This window comes from Notamacropus eugenii, chromosome 5 (assembly GCF_028372415.1).
Source record: "Notamacropus eugenii isolate mMacEug1 chromosome 5, mMacEug1.pri_v2, whole genome shotgun sequence".
Lineage (NCBI taxonomy): Eukaryota > Metazoa > Chordata > Mammalia > Diprotodontia > Macropodidae > Notamacropus > Notamacropus eugenii.
The window spans coordinates 415,674,433-415,701,130 of record NC_092876.1 but is presented as its reverse complement, the minus strand read 5'-3'; the positions used below and the strand labels follow the sequence as shown (position 1 = coordinate 415,701,130).

The window sequence follows — 26,698 nt, the reverse complement described above, 5'->3', positions numbered from 1 at the left end:
GTAGCTTTTATTTCTCTCTCTGGTCAAGAAAGATCATTTCTTCTGCAGACCTTGTGCAGAATGCTCCCACCTTATGTCATTACCTTAGAACAGTGCCTGTACCATTTGTAGGTGCTCGATAAATTCACGTTCATTTCCTCCCCCAACCTATGTCTTGTTTAGTTGAACTCCCAGTGTGAAAATGTAGATAACACCTCTCACCATGAAAGGTCAGCAGTGAGCAAGCAGTTTTCTCTCTATAAACTATTCCTAGTCTTTCAGAGTAGACTGATGGAAAAAAAGGTCCATGTGATGTCTAGCATAGGATTATGTGTCTGGTTGTATGTGCTAAGTGAGTAAACCACATTTTTACCTGACGAAATTGCTTATAGATGACTTTGTTGACTTGGTCTGAAGGCTGAACTTTTCCAGCAAGTAAGGACGAAAGCATATTACCAAGAGTGACCATTCCCAAAATCAAACTGTAGGGATATAGAGAACAGAGAGACATATGTCTAAAATAAAGAAATGTCCATCTTCTTTCTCAAGTCAGGTAACATCAGCAGACTGCTCAAGAGGCTACCACAAATGTCAGAAACGGTTTTGTCCTTTGGGCCTTTATGTTTCCCGCTTTATTAAAAAAAAAGAAAGAAAGAAAGAATAGAGAAGGAAAAGGGAACAAGGATATTTCTTCATTGATCAGTTTTGATCTTAAAACTTTTCATTTGACAAACAATAGAAAAGACCAAAATTAGTGTCATTACTCCCTAAGTGATCACAACTTTCAGATGATTACGTAACGATAGAATGGAGAGTTGGTGACTACTTTACAAAATACACTATGGTGCAGACAAACCTATTTTGAATCATATTTGAGCCAGCAATGGAAACCAAGATTTAAATGTGCCATCTTATGTACTAGAACCCAGAGGCTCCAGGTCCCATAGCAAACTAACAGGCTAGCACGCATCAGTAAAAATGGGCTTCAAGCACTAGTCAATTTGTTAACACAATGATTTTGCCAATCAACAAGCACTCAGTGCATGTGGAATTTAGCTGATTGACCCAGTAACCCTTTTTATTTCATCCTCATTAATTTTACATACCACTTATACACAACTGGTACAATTTCAATCTGGATTTTCCTCTTTAATTTAAATTGGCTCTCTAGGACAGGGACATATCTCCTCTGGTAACCTAGGCTCCTATGTGAACGTTAATGCAAGACTTGCTGATCAATTTGACTGCTAGACTCTTAAGTCCCAAGTAGATGGGGATTGCTTATTATTCTTGTTATCTCTCCCCGCACTAGTGCTTACTGTTAATAGGCAGCTGCTAAATACATGAATGAATTGTCCACATGTTCCTCAGTTTTACCCCAATGTTGAGAAAACTGAAGGAAGGCCCTACGTTTAGTGGATCCCCTGTGACGAATTTGTAGGTAGAGATTCTAGAGCTGGACACAGCGTCTGCATCTCTGGAGATGAATGCCTACAAAATGAATCCACTGGAGTATTAGAGGACTGGATGATACGGAAAACCAATTGATTCTCAGTCACCACTACTATCTCAGGTCAGTGAAATCTATACAGGTGAAAATGAAATGCAGACCATTTTATACTCTGCAGGATTGTATATAAGAAAAGGCCAAACAAAATTTATTTTTCAAGAGTGAAAGAAAAGTCTAGACTTACCCAGATTCATCAACAACTGGTACCTGGTCAAAACCCTTCTCTCGGAGGATTTCAATTGTTCGTTCACAGGTGACAGTTGGTAAGACAGTCAAAGGCGCAGAGAGGCTTAGCTCTTGAATCTTGAGGTGCCACCACCTGGGAAAATGGAAAAGCAGTGCATACATTTGTGGGCTAAAGAGGAAGGGAAAATTATAACCAAGATGCCAGAAATATTTTTGCTGAGAAGGATTACATAAATGAGAAATATGTATGGATGACTCCACTTGGCTGCTTATCACTTCTACCTCCTTAAGGAACTATACATCATACTTTAAACACTTTTTAGCTCCTGGAGATGAATTCTCTCCTCAGATGACTCTTTGCTCTCTTTTACCATACCAGTCAGACCAGGAAGAAGGCCAGCTGTCTTGAGGTACCAAAATACTGGCTTTTGGAAATCTGGAAAAGGTTTTCTTACCATGGTTTAGTACACAAGGTATCTTCTTCTTTCATAAATCCTTTCTGAAGCATCCATTTGTCACTCAGAAATTTTGACCTATAAATCAGAGAACCAAAGTTACCAATTTCTGGAGGGTTTAAAGACCCCCCACAGTAATTGTTTCCTATGTGCCATGCCTCAGTGGAATACCAGGAATTGCCTCAAAGTCTGAAATTCTGAAACTATAGTTTGAAGACTGAGTTGGTGAGGGGTGGAATGTTCTGAATTGTCTCTTAGAATCCAGGATTAAGTGGATAAGGTTGTGAAAAGCAAAACTATTCCCAAGGTGTTAGGAGAACAGTCCTCTTGTTCCTCTTCCTGGATGTTCTGTCCTTCTCTCCTCCTCTCTAGGACAAACACACTAGAACCAAGCAAGCCTAGGGAACCTCAGGATGCACATATGGCCATAAATGGGCATTAAAAACTGCTAACAAAGCAGCTGGGATTATTGGGTCCCCACAGATGCTGCTGGTCCTCTCAAAGACTTCTCAAAGACATCTGCTGATTACAAGCGCTTTCTTAGTTTCTAGGTAGGATTCCAAGTCTAGATTTTTATCCTGAGCTCTGTGTGATTCAGGTCCTCAGTGTTCATCATTTGTTTTATCTGACACAGCCAGAAGCAGCTATCAATGACAATACGTACAACTCATACCTGGAGTGTTCCTGGGATGTAAAGGTTTGGAAAAATACTGCTGCCATCAGTAGATGTATTCAGAACATGCAAAAACCAGGTTACTAATATGGCATTAAAAAGGGCATCCACTTTCCCCAAGACATCACCAAGGTTATGGGTGAACACAGACCCCAGGCACCAGAACCCTGTCTCATAGGAAGGGCAGACGGATCATTAGTGATATGGTACCAAGTCTAGAACTGCTAAAGTAATGAGATGTCAACACACAGACACACACACACACGCACACGCACACAGACATACACCACATACCAATGCAATACAGATACACACCAGATATCACGTGCACACATAGACACACACCATATACCATGTGTACATACATAGACACATACCACATACCACGTACACACACAGACACACAGGAGGGGTTGAAGGAAGGAGGAAAACAAAAAAAAGGTCAGGTAAGGGGAACCTTCTTACATGTAATTCCTCACAGAATCAGGCAGGATGACCACACAGCGCTGACCTTCCTTCAGATCCTTGGCAGCCTTTACTGCAACAGAGATTGTGCTGCCAGAGCTACCACCTGCCACAAAGAACCAAGTAATTAAGTATCACTTATTGTTATAACACACATTCACAATTATGATTAACTAATCCAGGGTGCAGTCTATTGGCTGCATGAAGGATTCCTAATCTCAAACCTATGGACTGTAGATGGCTTTTGATTTAATAACTTTTTTTTCCTTTGAACATTCCTTGGCATTGCCCTTCTTTAGAATTGGGATATAAATTGATCTCATCCAATCCAGTGGTCACTGGGGACTTTTCCAAATTTGCTGGCATACTGAGTGCAGCACTTTAACAGCATCATCTTTGAGGGTTTTCAATAGCTCAGCTGGAACTCCACCACCTTCACTAGCCTTACTGTTAGCATCGCTTCCTGAGGTCCACTTGACTTCATTCTCCAGGTCTGGCCCTGGATCAGTGACTGCACCATCGGGGTCATCCGTGATGTTAAGCTCTTTCTTGTGTGGTTCTTCTGTATACTCTTGCCACCTCCCTACACTGCTGTCCTTTCAAGTACCTCCCACACTGTAACACAGTCCTGTAGGCAAGGTGTCACCAGGTTCTCTCCAGGACGCCCCAGCTCTGCCTCTACACTGTTCCCTCCACAGCCTTTCCTCCACCTGCCTCCTTGCACATAATCGAAAGAAGTTTCTTTTTGGTGTTTCTGCTGTCATTCTGTTGCTCCTGCTTTCCTTACCTGCTGTATTTATTTATTCCTCCTCATTTCGTCATTTGGGATGTTCAAATCATCTCTTCAGTTCTGGTTTTCTTTCTAAAACTGTTTCAAATGCCTCTTTATGACCGAACATCCACCTTTTTTCATTTTATGTTGAAGCTCATACTGGCAGGGAATATGCTCCTGGGCTGAATCCTGAGTCCCAAGATGCTTCCGAACACCTTTCCTTTGTATTAAAAAGTCTTTCTTCGGATTGTTTGCCAAACTTGTTTTCTGAACGCATTGTTAAAATTTATCTACTATGTTGGATCGCCGATAGAAACAGACCATTTCCTTTTGTATTATGTTGTGTTTTGTTTGATGGTTTCTCCCATTCATTTTAATTCTTCTATGCCACATGCATTTAATAGCAAAGTTTGTATAGAACCTAAATAAGACGGTATGCTGTCTCAGGGAGAGAGTGAGTGGGAGAGAGGGGGAAAAACATAAGATATATGGAAGTGATTGTCGAACACTGAAAACAAAATAATTCAATTTAAAAAATTTATCTACTATGTGTCTTGGAATTTATAGCCTTGGGTTGCTTTTTTTTCTTTCTGGAGGCAGTCTGTGTATTCTTTGAATTGGTATTTCATTTTCTAATTCAATCTAATCCAAATACATATTTATTAAGAGCCTGCTATGGTTCAGGCACTATGCTAAGTGCTGGAGATACAATGAATTTTTTTAAAAAAGACAGTATCTGGCCTCAAGGAAGTAATAATTGAAGGAGGGGAGACAGGAAAGAGAAGATGAGGGGCTCGTGTGAGGGGATCTTGTTGCATGGAGCTGGAACCAAACAGAACATCAGATGCAGAATGGAGTGAGCTCCAAGTTCAGTCTATGTCTTCTATAAAGGAAGGCGCTGGGAAGAGTTTAGTATTCTGCTCTCCAATCAGAGGAGAAAGGAGGCGGAGTGAAGTGGTGTCAATCAATCAAGGCTTGAGTTAGCAATTAATGAGCTTAGAATTAATGAGCTAACATGGAAGGATCAAGAATTTGTATGTTCAGATTATTTCCTGCATTGTGTGTTAAATGTTTTTTGTCCTGGGAGACCTTATGATCCTTCTATTTGTCTCGAGGCATCCTGTCTTCAATATAAGTATGTTTTGTATACATGGTGAGCATATTTTTAAAATATTATTTTTTGCCTTTCATCTTCTAGGTTATTCTTCAATCTATTGCTTCCTCTTTTGGTTCTCAGGTGAGACTTGCCGTAGCATATTCCAGTTTTTCTATTCTGGTGGTTATTTTTGCTGTGCAGGCCATGAATTCTTTTCTCATTCTCATTTCTCTTTTGAGCCTCTCAGGAATACTGTTATGGTTCCATGTTATCCCTACATTTCAGAGTCCTCTGTCTCAAGGACTGGATCATTTTCCTTAGTTTTGTAGTATTTATTCATAGATGCCTGAACTCATATAATAGATCTGGAGCCCGTATTTCCTTCTTTTGTTAATGTTTTCCCTGTTGATTTCTGTTTATGTTCAAGATCTTTGAGTTTTTTGTTCTTCCTCAGAATTTTGGTGACTTTAGCCTTTGTCTATCCCCTGCTTTTTCCCTATTTACTTTCTCATTTTATCCCCTGTGAGGGTGGTGGTGCAGTGGATCACCAAGCATCTTAGGCTCCTCCAGTGCTGGGCAATTCAATGCTAACCAGCCTGGGTCTCTGCCCAAAGTGATGGTTGGATGGTCAGAACTGGCTCTGGATAAATGCTATGCCCTTTCCCTCAGGCTTAGTGGAGTGCTGCATAGTCACACCTCTACAGCCACCCACACACTATATCCTGTCTTCATCCCTTCTTATCCTGCTCCCTTTGCACCTCAGTCCTTTGCCTCACTGGTGCACTAAAGGGTGGTCTACTCCAGCACTAGCCATGAAGAACCTTGCAGCCCTGGTACTGTGGGGTTGTGGCCCCTAACAAGCTTTTGCTTCTTTAGTGCTGCTACCCATCACTTGCTATCTGTCCCTGCCTGAGCAAACTTCCACAGCCTGGAATTAGGGTCTTCATGGCACTGGAAGGAGGGAGGGGCACTGGGATATGAGGCTGAATTCTTTTTCAAGTCTTAAACAATATATCCTATCCTTGGGTCTCCTATTGCAGTCTCAATACTGGTAGAATGATAAGTAGAGAGGGGTGCTGAGTGAGCTCAGGGTCAGTGTATGTCAGTTCATGGGTTTTGTTTTTTAACTTCTTTTTGCTTTCTGGATACCCTAGATTGCAGAGATAGCCAAAGCTGTCTTATCATCTTTTGTGCATCAGTTCTATTTTAGAGGTTTGAGAGGTGGTGGGAATTAGAAAAAAATTCTCTCATCTTGTTGTTCACATGACCCAGAATGATAAAATTTTTAAAAATTCTTTACACATATTATCTCAACAGTACTTCAGAATTCTGTGAAATTGGTATATACGTAGGTATTATCCCCATTGTACACATGGGAACACTGAGGGTTAAAAACATTCAGTGAGTTGTCCATAGTCAAACAGCTAATGTCAAGAGGTGGAATATAAACCCAGGCCTTCATGAGAGACCTTTGTTCTTAACTTTAGAGATCTAATCTAACCTTCAGATTTTATCGATGAAGGAAAAGAAGTTAAATCTTGCCTAGTGATCCTTGACTAGACTTAGCTTAGTTCATCTGCCTTCTAGCCCGAGGATCTTCCCAGAACACCACACTGCCTTTAATCTTGTCCAATTTGTGAAACAAACACAAATAGTATTTGAATCTATTATTAAGGTTGAGAAAATTACACGTGACCTAAGTGGCAATATCTTTGTGGGCCATAAGAAGGAATTATCTCCTTGGCCATCACACCATGAAAACAGACTCTGTGCTCTGTAAAATGAGATGCAGCTATGCTTACTTCAGACAGCACAAATTTCAGTTTGTTTGTTTTTTCATTGAAGAATGCCTATGTTCAAAACAAGGCAGGAAGTAAAACAACTTTTATAACAAATTTTGGAAATGTTTGCCTATGAAAAAATGAGTAGTATTCTTTCCCCAGAATCCTCTTTCTTTTCTCTCTGTACACAGCACATCACTCATAGTAGGGCTTAACTGACTTACCACAGAGTAATCCTTCTTGGGCAATTAACATTCGAGCAAAAGTAAAGGAATCCTCATCATTGCTCTTGTACCACTTATCCACCACCTACAACCAGGTAGAAAACAAATGAAGTTCTGTGTTACCGTTTTGTGGATATGCACTGTGAGTGGAAGTGGGACAGGGACAGCAGCAGTATGTCACATTTAAAGTTGCACAGAACATTTTACATACTTTGCCTCACACATATTTTCTCACAGAGAGATGTGGCTAGATAGCTTAAAATGGCTAGAACTCCACTTAGTTAGTTGCCAATTGGCCATTAACTTCCTGTAATTGGGCCAGTTCCTAGTGGTCCTTTCATAACAAGGAGACGGGCAGATATAACTCTAGTCTAGGCCCTCAAGTCCAAAATGTTTTCCAGGAAATCATCACATCTGTACTGCTTGGGGACCAGGAGATTGCATTACCCTCTCCAAAGGCTCCCTCACTAGAACCTTTATCTTTTCTATCAACTAGACCTACCCATACCAGTTTGCTCTTGTCTCTTGCCAAAATTCAATTCCTGCCATTTGCAAATGTCCTCTAAACCTGCCCAATTCCTTCTTTCCATTTCCTTATCATAACCACAACTGTCCTTTAAGAGAGAACAAAGTCCAGGTTAGAAAGCAGGTGTCCTGGACCCTAATTCAATCTGATCATTGTCAAGTTCTTAGTTATTCTTTGGACCCAGAGCTGGGACTAGGTTGTAAACAGTACACTAGTATCCAGGGAAGCAGTTCTAGAGGAGGAACTCCTCTAAGCCCAGGAGATGATGGCAGAAGAGTAAACACTAACAGCTACCCTTCAAACCCAAACTGTTGCTTCAAGACTCCACCACTCATGCCTAACCCTTATGAATATTGGTGGAGAGGACATAAAAGGGTACAGAGACTGGAAATGAGAAACCAATGACAGAGAAAGGCACATGACTGGCTTATACTGACTTCTTACACCCCTATTGTTTCCCTGTCCATCTGCATGCATGTAAGGTAATGCAAGTGGAAGATCTTCACTCCCCCCCCCTCCCCCCCCCATTAAGAGAAGCTTATTAGAGGAGGCTGGCTTGCTTGAAGGCTCATACCTTTTGGTAATTAGGCACTGAAACACATGGGTTGTGACACCTTCTGGCTTTCTATATATTCTGAAGTTAGCGTTTTGCTTGGGGGTGCACGCACTTGAAGAGTGTTCATGTGATTTGATCAGACAAGACTCTGGGTAGCCTTTAAGGAAAGCCCTGGCTTTGAAAACCCAGATATCAGTGCTTCTCTCTGGTAACTGTGTGTATGTCATGGTCAGACAGTTGGATCTGTCTGTTGATCTGTGATATAAGAATTGCTTATGGTCAGACAGTTAGGAGCCTTGTCTTTTGGTCTTTAGGCTATTTTTCTCTGTAATTTCTGTTTGTATTTTCTCTGAAGTTCTGACTTTTCCCCTGAATTAAGTGAATAACATACGTTTGATTAAAGTAAGATGGTTGACTCCCTAAAAGTTGCTTTCCTATAAGAAAAGCAGATCCAAGAACCGGTGCTAGCAGGTCATCCTGGCTATGCTAGGGTGCTTGCTGTTATAATACCCTTTCGTCTTCCTGCTCTTTCACAACAGTTACTGCTAAGAACTTTTTCAAGAGACCCCTGAGAATCTACCTTACCTCCCCAAATGGATGTCACCATCAAATCTCACCCACCCTACAACTGAGCTTACCTTCCTGTCTAGTACTGTGGGGATGAAATCATACCCAATGCCCTCCACTTCGTACACTGTTTTGTCGGTCTGGTTCATTTCTTCTGGCTCAGCAAGAATAGATCCTTCTGGATCAACACCAATGATCTGAAGAGATTTTTCAAAATAAGTTTCAAGACTGATGTCTTTTTAAGTTCCCATATAAACATACAAAATAGTCATCAAAAACATTCATCTGTGCCTACTACTTCAGTAGGACGTCAGGTTGCTTTACAGGAATAAGATTTGCCTTGGAGCAGTTTGTGGTCTAAGACTCACAATACACAAATGTATTGAGAAAGGCTAAGCATTTACGTAACTGCAGACATACTGCCAGGTCGTGTTTTAGCATTTTCCGAATCCCCCCAAAGCCCTCTATCTTAGCAGCACCTGGCATTTGACAGTGTTGAATCTGATATTCACTTGACAGCACTTAAATCTATAAACCTTAAATAATTCTAGTCAATTTTCTTGTCTGATACTCTGAGACAGGGTCAGATATTGTTCCTTCATACTTTCAACATTCTCCACTGAACTTCTTAAGGAAAGTTAAATTCGGTTGAGCAGGCAGGCAGGCAGGGTGTATGCGAGTGGGTAAGGTGGGGGAAATCTCACTTGGGAGATAGGGGAGAAGCAATAGGGAAGACAAGTTTAGCACCTAATTAGCAAGAATAGTTAAAATAGTAAGCCATCAGGTAACTCGTCCCTATCCTCCCTACGTCTCTATGTATCCTTCAATCAGGCAAATAAAGCCTAAACCTCTTGGCAAGAGCCTGACAACTGGACATATACAATTCGGAGTTACGTAGCAGAAAGGTATTTCCATTCAAGGCTCAGGAATAGTTATTGAAATATTTAGGTTCCAGTAGTACTTACTTTGCATCCCGGGCATTTCTCCTTCAGCTTCCTGGCAATACCTGTAATTGTGCCCCCTGTGCCAGCAGAAGCTACCAACATATCCAATTTCCCTGTGGTTGTGGAAGAAGTTAGAATAGCACAGAATAACAACATCTTGGGACCATGTCCTCATTCAAATTTTGTTTAACTGGAGTATAACTCACTCAAAAAGCTTACCAAATCCAAAATGAGGCAAATAACCAAAGAAAAGACATTTAAAAGAAAAATAGGAAACTGAGACAAAAGTTCTTTAATCTTTCTAATTCTACAAAAGAAAATTCTTGTTAGTGGTTAAAATAAAATCAGTTGGTTTTCCTTCAAGTATTAAAAAGGATAGTGATTTGTACCAGATTTCACTTTTCCTTATCACTAGCTTCAATAGAAATCCCATTCTTGGAGACAGGTCTGAGCATGGATTAAGAAAAGGTTTGTGGGTACTTGGATCCAAACTCAGGTTTGGGGGCCAAGGCAAAGCAAACCCAAAAAGAATCCAATAATAAGGTAACTAACAACGTTGCTTGGCTCTGAGGCAGCAAACAAGGTTTAAGTGCTGCTTGATGTCAGTGCCAGTGATGGAATGACAGGAGAGCTCATCACCCCCTTGGTAGTCTCCTCAGAAGTACTGAGCACATTCCTTCTCCCTAAGGGAGTTTATCAAGGAAATCAAACAAACAAAAATATTCCCACCATTACATACTTTGGCTTGGCTTCTACAAAAACACCCAACGAAGCATTGCAAACTTCTAAAAACTGGCCTAACCTCTTATGAGGTCAATAGAAAAAAATTACTAATTATGGTTTACAAATTAGCCAACTGAAACAAGGGAAGAATAAATGCCACCCAGAGCGCAACTCCCAGGACGGGACGTTCATACCATCACATTGCAGCAAGATCTCCTCAGCTGTGCTGTCATAGTGAGCGAGGGGATTACTGGCATTTCGGTACTATTTATGTGGGAACATGAAGGAAAAGAGAAACAGAATTGTAAGACAAGTTGAAGGAAAGTAACATTCACCCTAAAATGCTCTTGCAAAATGCTCATTGCCTAAAAGGATGGGAAAGTTGACTTTTTACTTCATCTAATCCAATGCTCTCAGCTGAGGTCTAGAGAGGTTAAATGATTTGCCCAGGGTCACTCAGAGAGTTAGGAATAGTTAGGATTATAAACATCTCTAGAAAACGTTCATCCTCATGTCCTTGAACCACTTAAATTCCCCAGATGTTTATGTATAATAGCTCACACTGCTAAAGTACTTTAGAACTCCTGACAATAATGCTGCGAGGTAGGTAGTATGGATATTACTTCTCCCATTTCACAGATGAAGATGGAGACCCAAAGAAATTAAGTTACTTGCCCTACCACACAGTTAATAAGTGTCAGAGCCTGGGATCCTTCTGTTAAAACCTAGCTGCCTGACAGTTAGGTCGAGCACCTCCTAAGGCTCAAATTCAAAGTAGAAAACAAGTAATATGGAATGGTTTAGTGTCAAGAGCTTAATTAAGAACCATGCCCTTTACATAATATTCATTTCAAACTAAACAAACGGCAATAAAGTGTAAAAATATGGACAGACTAATATTTACTTATGTGCGGGAAGCAGAACACAAACAAAAACTATACTTCCCAAGCCCAATGGGACTGGAAAAAAATAGGAGCCGGACAAAAACCACTCACCAATTATTTATTGTGAGTCTATTATACACCTAATACTGTGTTTGCCAACACTGGAAGACCAACTCCAAAAGAAAAGTCTAAATAAGGGACCTAAGAGATATTCATGCTTCCCTTCCATGTCTTTCACCAAGAACCCAATAGGAAAAAACCTTCCTTACCCTAAGGATTAATGTGACCTCAGAATCAAATGTATAAACCAAGGCCCATGACCACAGCCTTCGTTAGCTCCAGGTGTACAGCCACACCTTACCTGGTCCAAAATGTGAGAATTGGGAATCTCATTTTTCAGTCTCCATGCCACCCCTACATGAGATTCAGGGGAATCAAACCTGGCATTTGTTGGAGTTCTCACAATTTCAGCTCCCAGTGCTCTCAGGACATCCACCTAAATTAAAGAGTACGTTAACATTCAGAACAGGTTGAGTCAAGAAGAGATATATTCTATACAAAAGAGTGTTCAGAGTATTTGGATGAGTACTATTTAAAATTAGGAAATGTAGCCTTATTATACGATGATTTATTCACTACTGCCTGGGCAATCAGTCTGAGCAGATTTGGGCAAACCTACCTTTTCCATACTCATTTTCTCTGGCATCACAATGATGCACCGATACCCTTTCACAGCGGCAGCCAGAGCCAGCCCAATTCCTATAAGATAAACACACGACAAAAGGAATTTAATGGGGGGATGCAACCATCCTTTGGGAATGACCCAGCACTGGGAGGGTCCTATAAGCCACTGAAAAGAATATACTAAATCTCTGTAGAATGTAAAGTCCTTCCAAGAACAAGTACAAAAAGTAGACAGTGGAAATACCTCAATGGACAGAGAGTTTTTGGAATTTCAAAATATATATAATTTGAGCCCACTGGTCCCAGTTCAATAAGAGGCTGAGACTTAGATTAAAAACATTAATGAACTGACAGAGTAGAAAACAATTGAGTGGAGAGCTCACAAGGCCTAAATTCAATCTGATAAGTATTTGTTATACATCTAATATCACAATCACTGTATGAGGTACAGAAATATAAGATGTAACCTGACTCTCAAAGAGCTAAAGATTTAAATGGACAGAATTGGGAAGTAAGACCAAGGCAATATATAATCAAATGCATAAAAATGTGATACAAATGATATCAATAGGAGCTAAGGAAATGCCAAGTAAGAGACTACAGTAGGGATGGTTTGACAGGGAAGACGTCTTAAGAAATCTTGAGCTGAGCCTTGAAGGACACTGAAGAGTTCAATTATCAGAGAAGATGGGGGAAAGAACACAAAACTTGCAGTCTATACTTTCCCACTGACTTGGTAGCTAAACTCTTACTAAAGACAAGGAAGAATAAAAAAAAATAAAACCTCAACCTTTCATTTTGTAAAAGAAACCAAGCAGAGTTGAAAGACAACAGAACTTTGGTCAAGGTCAAAAACAATCATGATGTCAAAAGACTACAAGGGAAGCATGCCTTCACTTGGCAGGTGGGTATGAAATAACACGTGCACTGTCAAAAACTGCCCATGTGTGAATCTGTCGTTTAATTGTGCTGTTTTTGGTTGATGTTGATTCAAGGGAAGGCTCTACTGAGGGTGAGGATGGGGGAAAGAAGGGGGAAGAGGGAAGGAAGAGCCTAGCGTTGACAAAACTGACCAGTGTTTCCAGAAGTTGGCTCAATGATTGTATCTCCAGGTTTCAGAATGCCTGCTTTTTCTGCATCCTCTACCATTCTCAGGCTGATTCGATCCTTCACACTCCCTCCAGCATTGAAGAATTCACACTTTGCCACTGGCGAAGGGGGACAGAGGATCACAGATTAGGTGGTTCTGATTTGGATGAGGTCAGATCATCTCCTTCAGAATTTTCTTTAGGAATCTGCTAAATTCAGTACTGAATGCCTACAACCACAGGGCCCAAACTCCTTTGAGAAACTGTTGGTAAGCATCATCGACTTTCAGGAAGATTTTACATATCTGGTCACTGGATCCAGATGGCTCAGGAAGAGAAAGTGAGGCTGGTGACTTTGCACAGGCCTCCCTCACTCAAACAAAGTTAAGTGCAAGTCATGTCATCATTTCTCTGATGTCACAGTCTTCTTCGAAAACAAAGGATGAACACACACTCAGATTTACTTTAGTTACATCTGGTGACATTTTCTATCGTTTGAACATTATTATTGTGTTTAATGAGAATATAAAGATTTAACTGCTTCATTCTGTCCAACACAATCACACATTTATCACATATCACTGATCCCTGCTTTATATTCATTAGAGATTAAGGAGGAGTCAATGGTGTCAAATTCTAGAGAAATCAAGAATAAGGGCTGAGGAAAAGGTCATTATGGCCATCTTCTCCTCAATACTTTATTGTCTCTCAGCTCTCCTATTTGTCTGGCTTCTCTAAGTCTCCTTCGCAGAATCATTTTCCTTGTACTACTCTCATTCATACTCCAGGGCTCTGTTTTCTTTCTCCTGCCTCTTCCTTCTCTACATGATTCCATCGCTTCCTTCTTTCTTCTCTATGCAGATGACTCCTACTCTATGTATGTAGCCCTAATCACTCTCCTAAAATTCAGACATGTATCACCAACTACCTACTGGGATCTCCAACTAGATTTCTCATAATTATCTCAAACTTAGATTGTCCAAATTAGAATTCATTAATTAGTCTCCAAAATGTTCCCCTGTTTCTAACACCCCCATTTCTACTGAGAATATCATAGTTCTTCCAGTAACCCAACTTCAAACTAAGAATCATTCTAAACAGTTCCTCCTTCCCCATCCAACCATTGTCTAACATGGGTCAATTCTATTTCCAATGTTTCTCCCATCTGTCCCTGTCTCTCCCCAAAGCTACCCTTCTAACTTCTTGCCTAAACTATTGCAATAGCTTCCTAAATTTATCTTCCTGTTTCTGGCCTGTCTTCTCTATAATTCATCCTTCACACAGCTGCCAAACTGTATTTCTAAAGCATTGATCTGACCATGTCATTCCCTTGCTCAAGAAACTTGCCTCCAGGATGAAATAAGTTCCTTTGATATTTAAAGTCCTTTATTACCTGGCTCTATAAACCTTTCCAGGCTTATTGAACATTTGACAATGTGAAAACTATGTATATGAGAGGGGCTTGCCTTGGTAAGAAGTAAGATTATGTCTTTATGTGAAGTGAAGGAGGAGACAGTGGTTGAAGCGATCTAAGTGATGGGAGACGAGGACGAGAAAGGAGGGAACTCATAGAAAATGAGAGTTTGTTATGTAAAATATGAGGCAAGGTTCTCAGCTGAGGGGGGAAGGGAAGACATGGGAAATATGAAGAAGAATGAAAAAGGTTTGAGGAGTCACTGTGGAGAGTGGGATAAGGAGATGATAAGGGTTAGGTCTAAACTTCTTGAGAAGATGTAGATGGCTACCACTGGTACCTTCACTTTCTCTTTCACGTTCCCTAAGCCTTAAACAATTTGGCTTCTGACCTCATCACTCCCCAAAACTGCTCTCTCAAAAATGACCAGGGATCTTTTAATTGCCAAATCCAATAACATTTTCTGAGTCCTCATTCTTCCCAACCTCCCTGCCTGTGACACTGGTCATCCCTCCCTTTCTTCAACACTTTATTCTCAAGATTTTCAGTACAACATTCTCTTCTGGTTGTCCTCATGCTTACCTGATCATTCCTTCTCAGTCCCCTTTGCTGTATCCTCATCCAGGGCATGCCCTCTAACCAGAAGGCCGGGCCCTCTTCTGCTCTCCAGCTACGCTACTTCAGTAGGTGATCTCCTCAGTTGCTGCAGATTTATTACCACCTCTATGTTGATGATTCCCAAATCTACCTTTCCTGCCCTAACCTCTCTGCTGACCTCAAGTCTTGCATCTATAACCGCCTTTCAGACATTTCAAACTGGACGTCTGGTAGACATCTTAAACTCAGCACGTCCAAAACTGAATTCATTATCTTTCCTCCTAATGCTTTCCAGACTGCCCTACTACCATACTCCCAGTCTCCCAGGCTGACAGCTTAGATGTCATCCTCAACTTTTCACTATTTCTCCACCCTTGCCCCATATCCAAGCTGTTGTCAAGGTCTGCTGACTTCACCTTTGCAATATCTCTCGAATACATCCCCCTTCTCTGCTCTGATACTGACACTGCCCTGGTACAGGGCCTCATCACCTTATGCCTGAACTACTGCTATGGCCTGCTGGTAGGTCACTCCAATCCTTCCTCCATTCAACCACTAAAGTGATTTTCCGAAAGCACAAGCCTGACATATCTTACTAAGTAAATCCTAGTGGCTCCTTATCACCTCCAGGAGTAAATATGAATCCTCTATTTTGGCATTTAAAGCCCTTCATAACCTAGTTCCCTAATCCCAACCTTTCCAGTCTTTTTATACCTGACTCCCTGCCACATACCCTTCGATCTTTGTAGTTCTTTGAACAATACACTCTCTCTTGGCTTTGGGCATTTTCTTTGACTGTCTCCTTTGACAGGAATGCTCTCCCTCCTCAACTTTGTCTACTGGCTTCCCTGGCTTCTTTTAAGACCCAACTGAAATTCTACCTACTACAGGAGGCGTCTTCCTTCTTCGTTCTATTGCCTTCTGTTCACTATTTTCTATTTATCCCACATATAATTTGTACATATTTATTTGTATGTCATTTCTCCCATTAAATTGCGAGCTCCTTGAGTGCAGAAACCATTTTATGTCTCTTTTTGTATCCCTAGCATTTAGCACAATGCACAGCACACAGTAGGTACTTAATAAATGTTTACTGAGTGAATCACTTACTTCATGGAAGTTTCTTGCTGCTTCATGGATATAACATTTTATCACTATCTCTGAATTTTTGTCCCAACAAATCTCCTGCTTTATAGAAAGATCAAGTGCTACTCCCTGAAAGAAGACTATTTTGATATGATTCAGGGGCTAAAAATCTCCCTCCACAAACTACTTTGAATTTTTTTTTTTAGTATTCTTTGAAGAAATTGTTTATCCCCAAGAGAACTTAAGTTCCTTATACTCAGAGACTATTTCATTTTTCTTTTTGTACTCTCAGCACATAACAAAGTGACTGACACATAGGAGACACTTAATAAATACCTGTTGAAGGAAAGTATATGTAGAACCTATACAGAATTGTATGCAGTCGTGGGGAGGGAGGGGGGTAGCGGGGGGTAGGTGTGGGGGGGATAAAATCTCAATTGTATGGCAGTGATTGTTAAACATTAATAAATAAATAAATGCCTGTTGAAGCAGGGCAGCTCTGAATGTCACATGTCTAAATTGTTATGTAATTAAAAGGAAAAGCAGGCTATACTAGAGAGAGATCTGTGGTGTCATAGACAGTCCTCTTCTGTTCTACTCTGTCTAGGGAAATGTTCATTTTATTCAATGTGTCTTAAGTTCAGTCCCAAGAGAGTTTTGTCCATAGCATGAAGGTTTAGTTGTAACATATTAACGTATTAAAATCGTTACAAAGACAGTGACAGTGTCCAATATTCCTGTAACCCCCAAACTGCCACGTTGTTGTTCAGTCGTGACCAACTCTTCATGACCCCATTTAGACTTTTCTGGCAAAGATACTAGAGTGGTTTGCCATTTCCTTCTCCAGCTCATTTTACAGATGAGGAAACTGAGGCAAACAGGGTTAAGTGACTTGCCCAGGGTCATGCTAGCTGCATGTGAACTAAGGAAGACACATCTTCCTGATTTCCAGGCCTGATACCACCGTGCTGCCCAAAAATTGCCCTAGGTTATAATAAGTTTTCAATTCCTCTAAAAAGCCAAAATACTCACAAAGTTCACATTTCAGTCCAAAGTTCTTCCCAATCTTATTGATTCTGACCATAGGCGTATCCCCAATTTTCTTCAAAATATCAGGAATGACTTTTGGTGTCTTTGACCTGAAGGGAACAATTTGTACATATAATCAGAAGGAAAAAAATAAAGAACCTACTGGATTTAGCAGCAACAACTGAAAACATACTTTTATTGTCCTATGGTGACAGTAAATTATCAAATGGATAAAGATATATTTATAGTTACCACCAATTTTTAAAAGTGCAAATCAAAACAGCTTTAAGTTATACCTATGCCATCTAGTCCAACTCAAATCTGAACAAAATCCCCTCTACAGCTAGAAAAAAAAGTTTATATTCTAACCTGGTAATTTCACTCTTCGGGATCATTTCTGGGGGAAGGAAGAAGCATCTGGACCTATGACTTCATGGTATAGAGACCTCCATGTGTGAAAATGCACTCTACACCAAGGTTGGTAGGTTGGCAACTCATCTATAACTTACAAATAAGTGAATTAAAGTAACCATTTCCTCCCTCCTCTTCACTTTCCATCTGTGTAGAAAAAATCCTAACCTCCCAATCTCCTTTACTCAGCTTGAACACTCTTGATTTCAACAATAAAAATCCATCTACTCTACATATGTCTAGTTATTCATAGTGTCTCTCCCATTAAAATATGACCTCTTTGAGGACAAAGACTTTTTCCTTGTTTTACTTCGTATTTCCAGTGTGTTGTAGCACAGTAGTTATCATATAGTAAAGACTTAATAAATGCTTGTTGATTGACTGAAATACCTTTATCAGATCATAACTTCCTATCACTTCATTTCTTCATATGCTTTAAACCTTCTCAACCTATTCTTGGTCTTCCTTGGAACCTCCAGTCCTTCCATCTCTCAATATGCTCCCAACCGTCTCTAACTCAACTTTGCGGATCTCTGCAGAATTTGGCACTATGGACTACCACCATCTTTCTCTTCATCTCTTGTCGATCAGTTTGCTCCTTCTCAGTTTCTACTGGTCCATGTACCACATTGCGCTCCCTAACTGTGGGTGCTGTCTTCAAGAGAAAATTCAATATTATTGGGAATATTATAGAGGGAATTCTTCCTGTGGAAATTGAATCCTCTGTCCAAGGTCACATGGCTAATAAGTGATCAACAGGAAGTAAAAAACAAGGTCTTTTAATTCAATGTTCTATTATTATGTCTTCCACTGCCTCCTTTTCCCAATCACGTCCCATCTTCTAAAACCTTTTGTCCCTAAACCCACATACTTATCTCTTTTCCTCTTAATTCATTCATGTTAATTTATATCATCTAACGAATAACAACAACTTTGGAAGCTTCTGTCTTTTGGGTGAAGTTTGGATGTGGGGATAAGTTTTACTTCTGTCTAGTTATTTTATGCTGATTGGTTTATTTTTGGCCAGGTGCTCCTGTACATTTAACTTTTCTCTCTCCTCTCCCACCCCCCCTTTCAGTTTCTTTTTCATGTGTTATCTTTCTTCATTTGAATGTAAGATCCTCAAGAGCTGTCTTTTCTTTTCTTGCTAGTGTTTACATTCCCAACATTTGGGACAGAGCTCAGCACATATCAAGTGCCTTAATAAATGCTTGTTGACTTGGCTTACATAGCCTTTGGTGCCTAAAGAGAATTCAACTGCTCTTGCTAAGGATTAAAATGGTGGAATGGGTTCATCTGGAGAATTTCCAAAATGAAAGCACTTACAAGGAGACATGATGATGAGGAGATTCTGAGATAGGTTTGCCTAGTTGCCAAGTACACTTGCTAGGGTTGTCAGGCCGGATCCACTTTCGCTCCTTCTCAGCTTTGTTCCCACAGTTAGATGGGATCTCTTGGTTTCCATCCTCCAGCTCGCTATTAGAGAGATGGGGGCAAACTCTGGTTTCCCCGTTGACCTCGGAAGGATCACGCTGCATGCTATAAATAAGCTAAGAACAAACAAACAAGCAGAAAATATTCCATTTAACATTCATCCTACATTTAACAAATTATTTGCACTTTTTAAGGTTTTTTCAATGTCATGTATTTTTTACATTACACTATGATCCGGATCTACTTCTTCCTACGCTGTTCCTTCACAACCCCAGCCTTCTCTTGAAATAAGGAAACACAAGCCAAACTGAAATGTTTTTTGCAAACTCTATCTCTTCTCAAACAACGATTGGTAATTTAAAAAACTGAGACTGGTCATATGGTTCTTTTAGCTGACATTCTCGTCATTACTCACGTTATTTTATTATTTCTGCTTCAGTGAATACATGTCTTCTCATATTTCTCTGATTTTTCTTATTCAATTATATTAATACTCCAAAATTTGTTCAGCCATCCCTCAATCAACAGGCACATTTTTTGTTCCCAGTTCTTTCCTACCACAAAAAATACCCTTATGAATATGTATTTATATATGGAATTTTTCTTGGTGCATATGCCCAGATATTTTCTTTAAAAAGCTAGCAATCATCTGTTCTTTTCCTTCAAAAGACTGAAAAGCATGTAATAACCAATTCTTTCCAGTTAAAGCGTAGTAATGTACAACTGATGCTAGGGATGTCTGGGTCTAAATTAGACACTTCATAGAGACATGCCCACCAATGAAATATTTTCCCCCCTTAGCAACCTCCAAAAGCACTTATTATGTTTCATATTTATTTGTAAAACGTTAAGAGCTAGACAAGACCTAAGAGCTCAGTCTTCTAGCCCTACCCCTTCTTCTTACTGACATGTGTTTGATATATGTGTGTGTGCATGTGTGTGTTGCTTTTTAAACCTTAAAGTGTCATATAAATACTAGCTATTATTATTTTAATGGTTCCTCTCCGTGCCCTTAAGCTCCAAGGGGGAAAGAGACAAGTGAGACACAAGAAAAGGAAAGTTCTATTCAGGTATACAAACATTCCTAGAGTTTCCTTTTCCTTTGCCCTTGAAGAGATTTGGAGTCTGCTGTGTCATTCCATTACTTCCACAACACCAGTGGTGGTGGTGACTGCTGGTTGGGGTAACTGCCAATGTTGTTAGAAAGCAGCAGGGGCAGAAATGAAGGCCCTGGAGAAGGGTTCAAGGCACTGCAGTGGTGAATGCAGCTAGCATGGCAATGTTGTGGAGCAGAACCTACTGCAAGCTTCTGGGGAAGCTCAGGGCTGATGACACCAGGCTGGGATACTGATCCGTCCTCTCTGATTTCCTGGCAGCACACACAACAAATACACAATCCCTTCCCTTGATCTTACCCATGATTTATGGACCATGAGGAAGTTTTATTGAGGAAGACTATCAAGCAATGCAATTTTCTTTACAGTCGTGGTCTGTGATCTTTTTCTTTTTTCTTTCTCCAACTTTCCCCTTTCTCTCACTCAGGAGATTAAAAATTAAATTAATTAAAACGGTAATAAATTAAAAATTGGGATTGGTCAACACTCTGTATTGAAACCCAAAATGCCAGCTCCACTGGCCTCTGAGTGGTGGAGGGGAAGGGAGAGAAGTCTAAGAGCTTGTAAGAACATGGGTCCTCTAGTGAACAGTGGTGATACCATAGCCTTTGGGAAATCCAGCAGATGGGCACTAACTGCCAGCTGGAGGCAATGCCACCTGGTGGTCAGGGGATGTATTACTCTCCCGTGCTAGTTAACTCAGTCTGCTTTTTCTGTAGGCATACAAGCAGAAAATAAGCCATCTGGACAGTGTCTTACCCAAAGGTGTCAAACTCAAACTGAAATAAATCCCTGAAGGTCACAAATTTACTTAGAGAATCTCCAATTAACAATCTCTATTGCACTGTTTTATTCATTTTGTTAAACATTTCACAATTACATTTTAATCTTGTTCCCCCTGCCTGTCTGCCCCATGTCACCTGAGATACCCACAAGTATGTGCCAGCCTGTATAACTGTGACCTACATAAGAGAAGAAAAGTCTCGAAAGAGGAACTAATTCACTCAAAGTCCCGCAGCTAGTCAGCTCATGAAACTATGAATCAGATAAAGACTCATAGGTGTGGCCTTTGTTTAGCTCCTTGCTGAATCTCAGGCTCAAAGCTCCCAATGGCTACAGAGAAGGTCTAAGTGAATTCATTCACATTTTGAACCAGCTCTCCCATCTCTTTCTCTTCAACATTATGGGGCCAAAACCCAGGAGTCCAAGTATTAACTGAACTCCCATCATCTTCTCCTAGCTGGTGGGATAAGAGGTAAGCTCCCTTTTCTTTGTTCTCTCCCCAAACCTTTCTGTTCCCACTGTCTCCCTAGCAGTGAGACCCCTGGAGAGCCCAGACACTGCCAGTGGCATCTGTAGCTCCACTGGCTTCTAGGTGGTCAGTCGGACTGCGGACCCTTGTATAAGGGGACGCCCTTGTGCTGGGTCAGTCACATTTTTTTCTCCCCTTTTCCTGGCACACTGAGAAAAGTGGCAAGAGGAGGCCTGGAGACTACTGGGAGGGGAATTCGGGGAGATCTTAAGGAAAAGCAGCTAGTGTTCCACTGTCACACATGGTCACACCTCAATATAACGTAGAAAAGTAATTTGTAAAGGGAATTTCTAAACAAAACAAGCTTAGTAGGAAATTTGTTCTCTGACACTTAAAGGAAAGGCACCTTGCTCTGCTTGAGCAGACATTTTATTTTACCCTGTGTTGTTCCCCCAGCACCTTGGTTTACCCTGTTGTTTCTTCTCCCCGTGGGAGGTTGAGGGAGGTGAGTAGGTGGGCCTCTGCACCTGGTTTTCTTTAGGGGTCCCTGCACCCTGGTTTCAGGGTTTCTGTGCCCGGTAGGCCTCCGTGCCTAGTTTATTGCCTAGATGTAAGCCTTCTCTCTGTCCCTACCCTTTTCTTCCCCTCTTTGAGGGATATTAATTTTCTAGTCTGCTAAGTCTCAAAGGTAAAACAGATAACGAACTACAGCTCCTCTCCAGCCAAGACTGGAAGGCTCTGGGTCCAGTGGTTGGAGGCAATGGACCTGGGCACACCTTCCAAAGCCCTATCTGGAAGGGTAAGTCTAATTCCCTCATTTCTCTCATCACTAGGGAACTGGGAAAACTGCGGGTGCTCCCTTCCCTCTGCACCCCAATAGTCCCTGGCCCCCATGCCCGTGCCTACAGGATCGCCCTTTTCTCCTGGCCTGTGGGCCACCAGAAAATTGCAGCTGGACTCAGGACTTCCCTGTGAGCTGCCCATAGGTTAGCAAAAAACGTGAATTTATGGATAACAATCTTTTTCTTTTAAAGTGATGAGTACTGGGCCTTAGAAATTAAAATGTTACCAATAGTGATTATGAATCCAGATTTGATTTGCTCATTCAACTAAGTTACAGTCACCTGACTGGTAATTAATTGGTTCTATTTCAAGTTTTAAATACATGATATTTGCTTGTGGTATGGTTATATTTCTAAATTTTCTTAACAATTGTATTACCTATGTTGCTAGAAAAGCAATTTCTCTTATAATCTAGATGTTGTTAGATCAAGAATCGTACTCTTAGATTATGAAGTTGTTAACTAAAACAAGAATTTTAGGAACCACTAATCATAAATTCTAATCAAGCCTGCGTAAAGTCTTCTATCGAGTACAATTCCTACTGAGTAGTCATGGAGTTTCTAAAGATGGAACTTGTTTTGGTGAGAATTTGGAAATATACAGAAATTCTCTCTAGTAATTGGCTTTTGCACCAGGACAAATTTAAAATTTGAGATGTGAGTCCTGGTAAATTTTTGATTAGTGAAACTTGTCCTCTGAGGTAAAAGCTATTGGGACTATAATGAACTAAGTTTTGAGTTTTCTCATGGATCATAAAACTCCATTAATAGTCAATGCACCATCTGAGAGAAATGCCACAAGCTACTAAAGAAAATGTGACTGTTTCAGGTGGAGATCTTCCTCTGGAACAGCGGAGAGGACGATTCTAGCCTCTGCCTAGGATGGAATCCTCCTGGCTCAGTTTCCCCATTGCGTTCCTTTGAAAAGGAATGTTTCCCACCCGAGCATTCCTGAGTCTGGCAATGAGGTGCAATTGACACTACATGTTTGCAGAACTCATGTTACTTTTCCTTTTTATGGCAAATTTCTGTAATTAAAGCAAGTGGTCAATCTGAATGGGTAGTTATTCTATATCCCAGTTGGGTAAATTAATCCTCCTGCATAGCCATGTGAAAGACTAAATCCCTGGAAGAGAACATTCTTTCTGAATGATGTGGAAATAAAGAAAGGTGAAAAGAGATTTGTGAAATGAATGTACAAACACAATGTTGAATCTTTATCCCATAGACTAAGGCTGGGATACATCTGAGTTACTACATTAAAGTGTGTGTTTAAGATCTGGGCTATTCAGCCTAAGATTATATTCCTTTTCATACGTGAAACAGCTTAGTAAATGGGTATTTGGCCTAGTCATCTGCCTGTTAATAGATATGTCTATATGGCATAAGGTACTTAAATGTTTCAAAATGAAGTTAACACAACATACAACTGATTGAGGCACCTGCCTGCTACTCTATTAATTACTGGGAAAAAACCAAAACAAAACTAGATCAGAAACATCTTCAGTTTGAGGAAAAGAATTTCAGTGCAATTTTCTTAGAGGGAAGTAACAAGAAATATTTTTGTATTAATGGAAAAGTCAGCTTCATTCAAAGTGTGTTACTATTGTGGAAATAATACCTGTTGATACTGTGTTTTGTGGTGCAAACATGTTTTATTATAAGCAACTTATTGCTATGCACTGTTTTGGAATTATTACTTATGAATTCTCCCAAGTCTTTTTTGGTAACTAGAATTAAAGTCAGTTTCTTATAAGTAAATTCATCTGTATAACTATTAAGCTCAAGGGTAGAAAGCTTCTACCCGCAAAGTGCTGCCACTTATATTTACATGTATAGAGTTGGATCTTCAATAGCATCTGATCCTCCTAAAGGAACTGGAATCAGAGTGGAAACTTTTGAGGAAATGACAAGATCAGAAAATCCTGTATGCCAAAGTAAGTAATAATATCGTGGGGCTCTTGGTTTCTTTGTTTTTCCTCTTTTCTGACATCACTTTTAATGCTCCTTCTATTTGGGGCCTGCATATTGAACTTGTTTGTCAGATTTGTGTCTCCTAGGCTATCCTGTCCCTGCAGATGCTCATGCAACAAGGATACCTGTTCTAAACTCTCCTCACTCCCCCCCACCACGCTGCTTCAGCCTCATTTTACTCTCCTCCCCACTCCCACTCACAGACTGTACCTTTGTACCTCTCCCAAAGCATTTGGGTGGATGGTGAGGCAGAGAAGCAAGCAGGAGGCAGGATGTAGGGCTTGACTAGCCAGGAAAGAGTATGCTTTAAAGGCCCTCCCCTTGGGGGCTTGCTGTGTATTTTCTAGCTATGCTGTGCTCTGGACTCCACCTTGAACCACTTGTTTCCAGCCCACTGATTCCTGATTCCCACCCTGTACCAAGGGTTCGGCCTGCTTCCTCAGCATTGGAAGTCTAATGCCTTAATTCAAATAGGGAACCCTGTGGGGTGGGTGGAGTACATGATTGCTGGGGATGCTAGCTTACTTCCCATAGCTCTCCCCCTGTATTCCCTGATGGGCCTACATGGAATTTTTCCTTTGAGCACTTGCAGGATATTACAGGTAGCCTCTTGGATGTAAGACATCCACTCCAGCCTGATATCTCCCCCTACCTCCTCCTGGGGGTCGTGGTTTCTCTCCCTTCTTTCCCCTCATTGTGACCCGTTATATGTCATTTTACTCACTCTTGTACTTGGTTTGTGATTGTTTAGCTTCCTGGTTCACTTTGTGTCTTCTCACCCGCAGCAACTTTTGGGATTGCCTAAACCTGCCTCTGATGTCACAAAGTGGCTTGCCTCTCTCCACCCTGGACTCGGTTGCTGCTGCATTCTGCCCCCCACGCCGATCATCTCCCCAACCTATCCTGGCCCCTGAAGTGGACTCTTCACCCCTGTTCAGCAGGAAGAAGCTACTGAAGACAATGACCTTCATCCCTTTCTCCCCCCAAAAGAATCCTCCTACCTAGTGGCTGAGTGGGGAAATGAGTGGATAGAAACAGTGCCCAAAGAGTTAACATAATACTGATTGACTTTGTGAAGACCTTGGTGCCCTAAAGTCTCCTCTTACCACAGCTTCCCTTTATCTGGGACCAAAAGTATCCCTATCCCCACCCCTCATCCTGGGGGAAACAAAATTCTTGGTCCCCATCCCTCACCCTGGGTAATGGGATTTCCTTATCTAGTGACAAGCACAGTCCTCACCCAGTGCCTTTATCTTGCAGGACTTCTTTATCTGGCAAGACTTATCCTAGATCTCCAACCCCCACAAGGAAACCCTAAAATAATCCTATACAAGGCTGGCCCTTTACCTTGGGTAGAGTGGGTCTTTTATATCATTGAATATCAATGAATCTATATCATGGCCTTGTTTAGCGCCCAGCTAAATCTCAGGCCCGCAGCTTTTGCATAAAGCTCCCAAAGGCTACAGAACAGAAAAAGACTGATAGGCGTGTGAATGGGATGCAGAGAGAAAAAAAGTCTGGGTTCGCCATCAGATGGTGTACTATAGAACAAAAGGGGCAGATGACGTGTGAGACACTTCCCTCTTCTGGATTTTGTGGATGGTCAGAGAAATAAGTATTAATATTATCATATTATGTGTTCACATGTAATTAATAAAATTTTATCTTGTATTTTGCAAAGCATTCATTGCAATGACACAAAGATATGTAATACAAATACCATTCTCCACTTTACAGAGAGGAAAACTGAGGCTGTAAGAGGGGAACTTATCTAGGGTCCCCTAACCAGCAAGTAAAGTGCTACTTTGTAAAGATGAATAAGATACAGTCAATTAACCAAGAAACAAGCATTTATTCATCCCCAGTATGTTCCAGGCATGGTACTAAGAGTTAGGGATACAAAAAAATAAGACCCAACAGTCACAGCCTTCAAGAAGCTAATCAGGGGAATAACATGGACATATAGAATTAAATATAAAGTATATTTGAGGTAAATAAAAAGGCAATGGGGAAAGAGCACGAGAGGAAAAGCCTGAAATAAGAAGCTGCATTTTTTGAGTTGAGTTTTAAGAAGGTTGAGGATCCTCTAAATTTTGAAGATCAGGAAAGCATGCACTCCAGGTAGGAGGGAAAGCTTGGGCAAAGGCACTGAGATGGGAGATAGAATATCCTGTACAGAGAAGAGTGGCCATGTTCAAAAATGTCCATCATTTCTGTTAGGAGGTGGGCAACATCCTTTGCAAACATGGTGATAATTGTTTTGATCGGAGTTCTTAAGTCTTTCAAAGTTATTTTTTAAACAAGATTTTTCTCCTTCAATATTCTCACAATCACCCCCTCCAATTTCCCCTATATCTACAATTGGTTCAACTGAGCAGATTTTCCCACCTTTGATCACTTTAGTTTCTTTTCTATATCCAAGCCTGCAATA

At 40.7% G+C, this 26,698-nt stretch overlaps 1 protein-coding gene and 1 long non-coding RNA gene across 5 annotated transcripts in view; one reads left to right on the top strand and one right to left on the bottom strand.

Moving 5' to 3' along the window:
- The window catches only part of CBS (cystathionine beta-synthase), a 50,601-nt gene that overhangs the window by 16,282 nt on the left and 7,621 nt on the right, over positions 1-26,698 (bottom strand). For all 3 annotated transcript variants that reach the window (XM_072614849.1, XM_072614847.1, XM_072614848.1), the window contains exons 2-14: positions 18,977-19,200; positions 17,243-17,349; positions 13,099-13,233; positions 12,021-12,100; positions 11,703-11,837; positions 10,652-10,721; positions 9,756-9,847; positions 8,862-8,987; positions 7,142-7,226; positions 3,269-3,374; positions 2,131-2,208; positions 1,674-1,808; positions 353-461 (exon numbers count right to left, since the gene is read on the bottom strand). In XM_072614849.1, the coding sequence (XP_072470950.1) occupies positions 353-461; positions 1,674-1,808; positions 2,131-2,208; positions 3,269-3,374; positions 7,142-7,226; positions 8,862-8,987; positions 9,756-9,847; positions 10,652-10,721; positions 11,703-11,837; positions 12,021-12,100; positions 13,099-13,233; positions 17,243-17,349; positions 18,977-19,188 (1,470 nt within the window). In that variant the 5' untranslated portion in view covers positions 19,189-19,200. The remainder of the gene's footprint in view (positions 1-352; positions 462-1,673; positions 1,809-2,130; positions 2,209-3,268; positions 3,375-7,141; positions 7,227-8,861; positions 8,988-9,755; positions 9,848-10,651; positions 10,722-11,702; positions 11,838-12,020; positions 12,101-13,098; positions 13,234-17,242; positions 17,350-18,976; positions 19,201-26,698) is intronic.
- On the top strand, positions 21,126-25,950 carry LOC140507016 (uncharacterized). Of its 2 annotated transcripts, XR_011968182.1 has the most exons (4): positions 21,161-21,454; positions 22,132-22,250; positions 24,133-24,230; positions 25,053-25,950. It is a non-coding gene; the product is annotated as an uncharacterized lncRNA (long non-coding RNA). The 2 variants fall into 2 exon arrangements; XR_011968183.1 differs by lacking the exon at positions 22,132-22,250 and having other exon boundaries at positions 21,126-21,454; positions 22,285-24,230.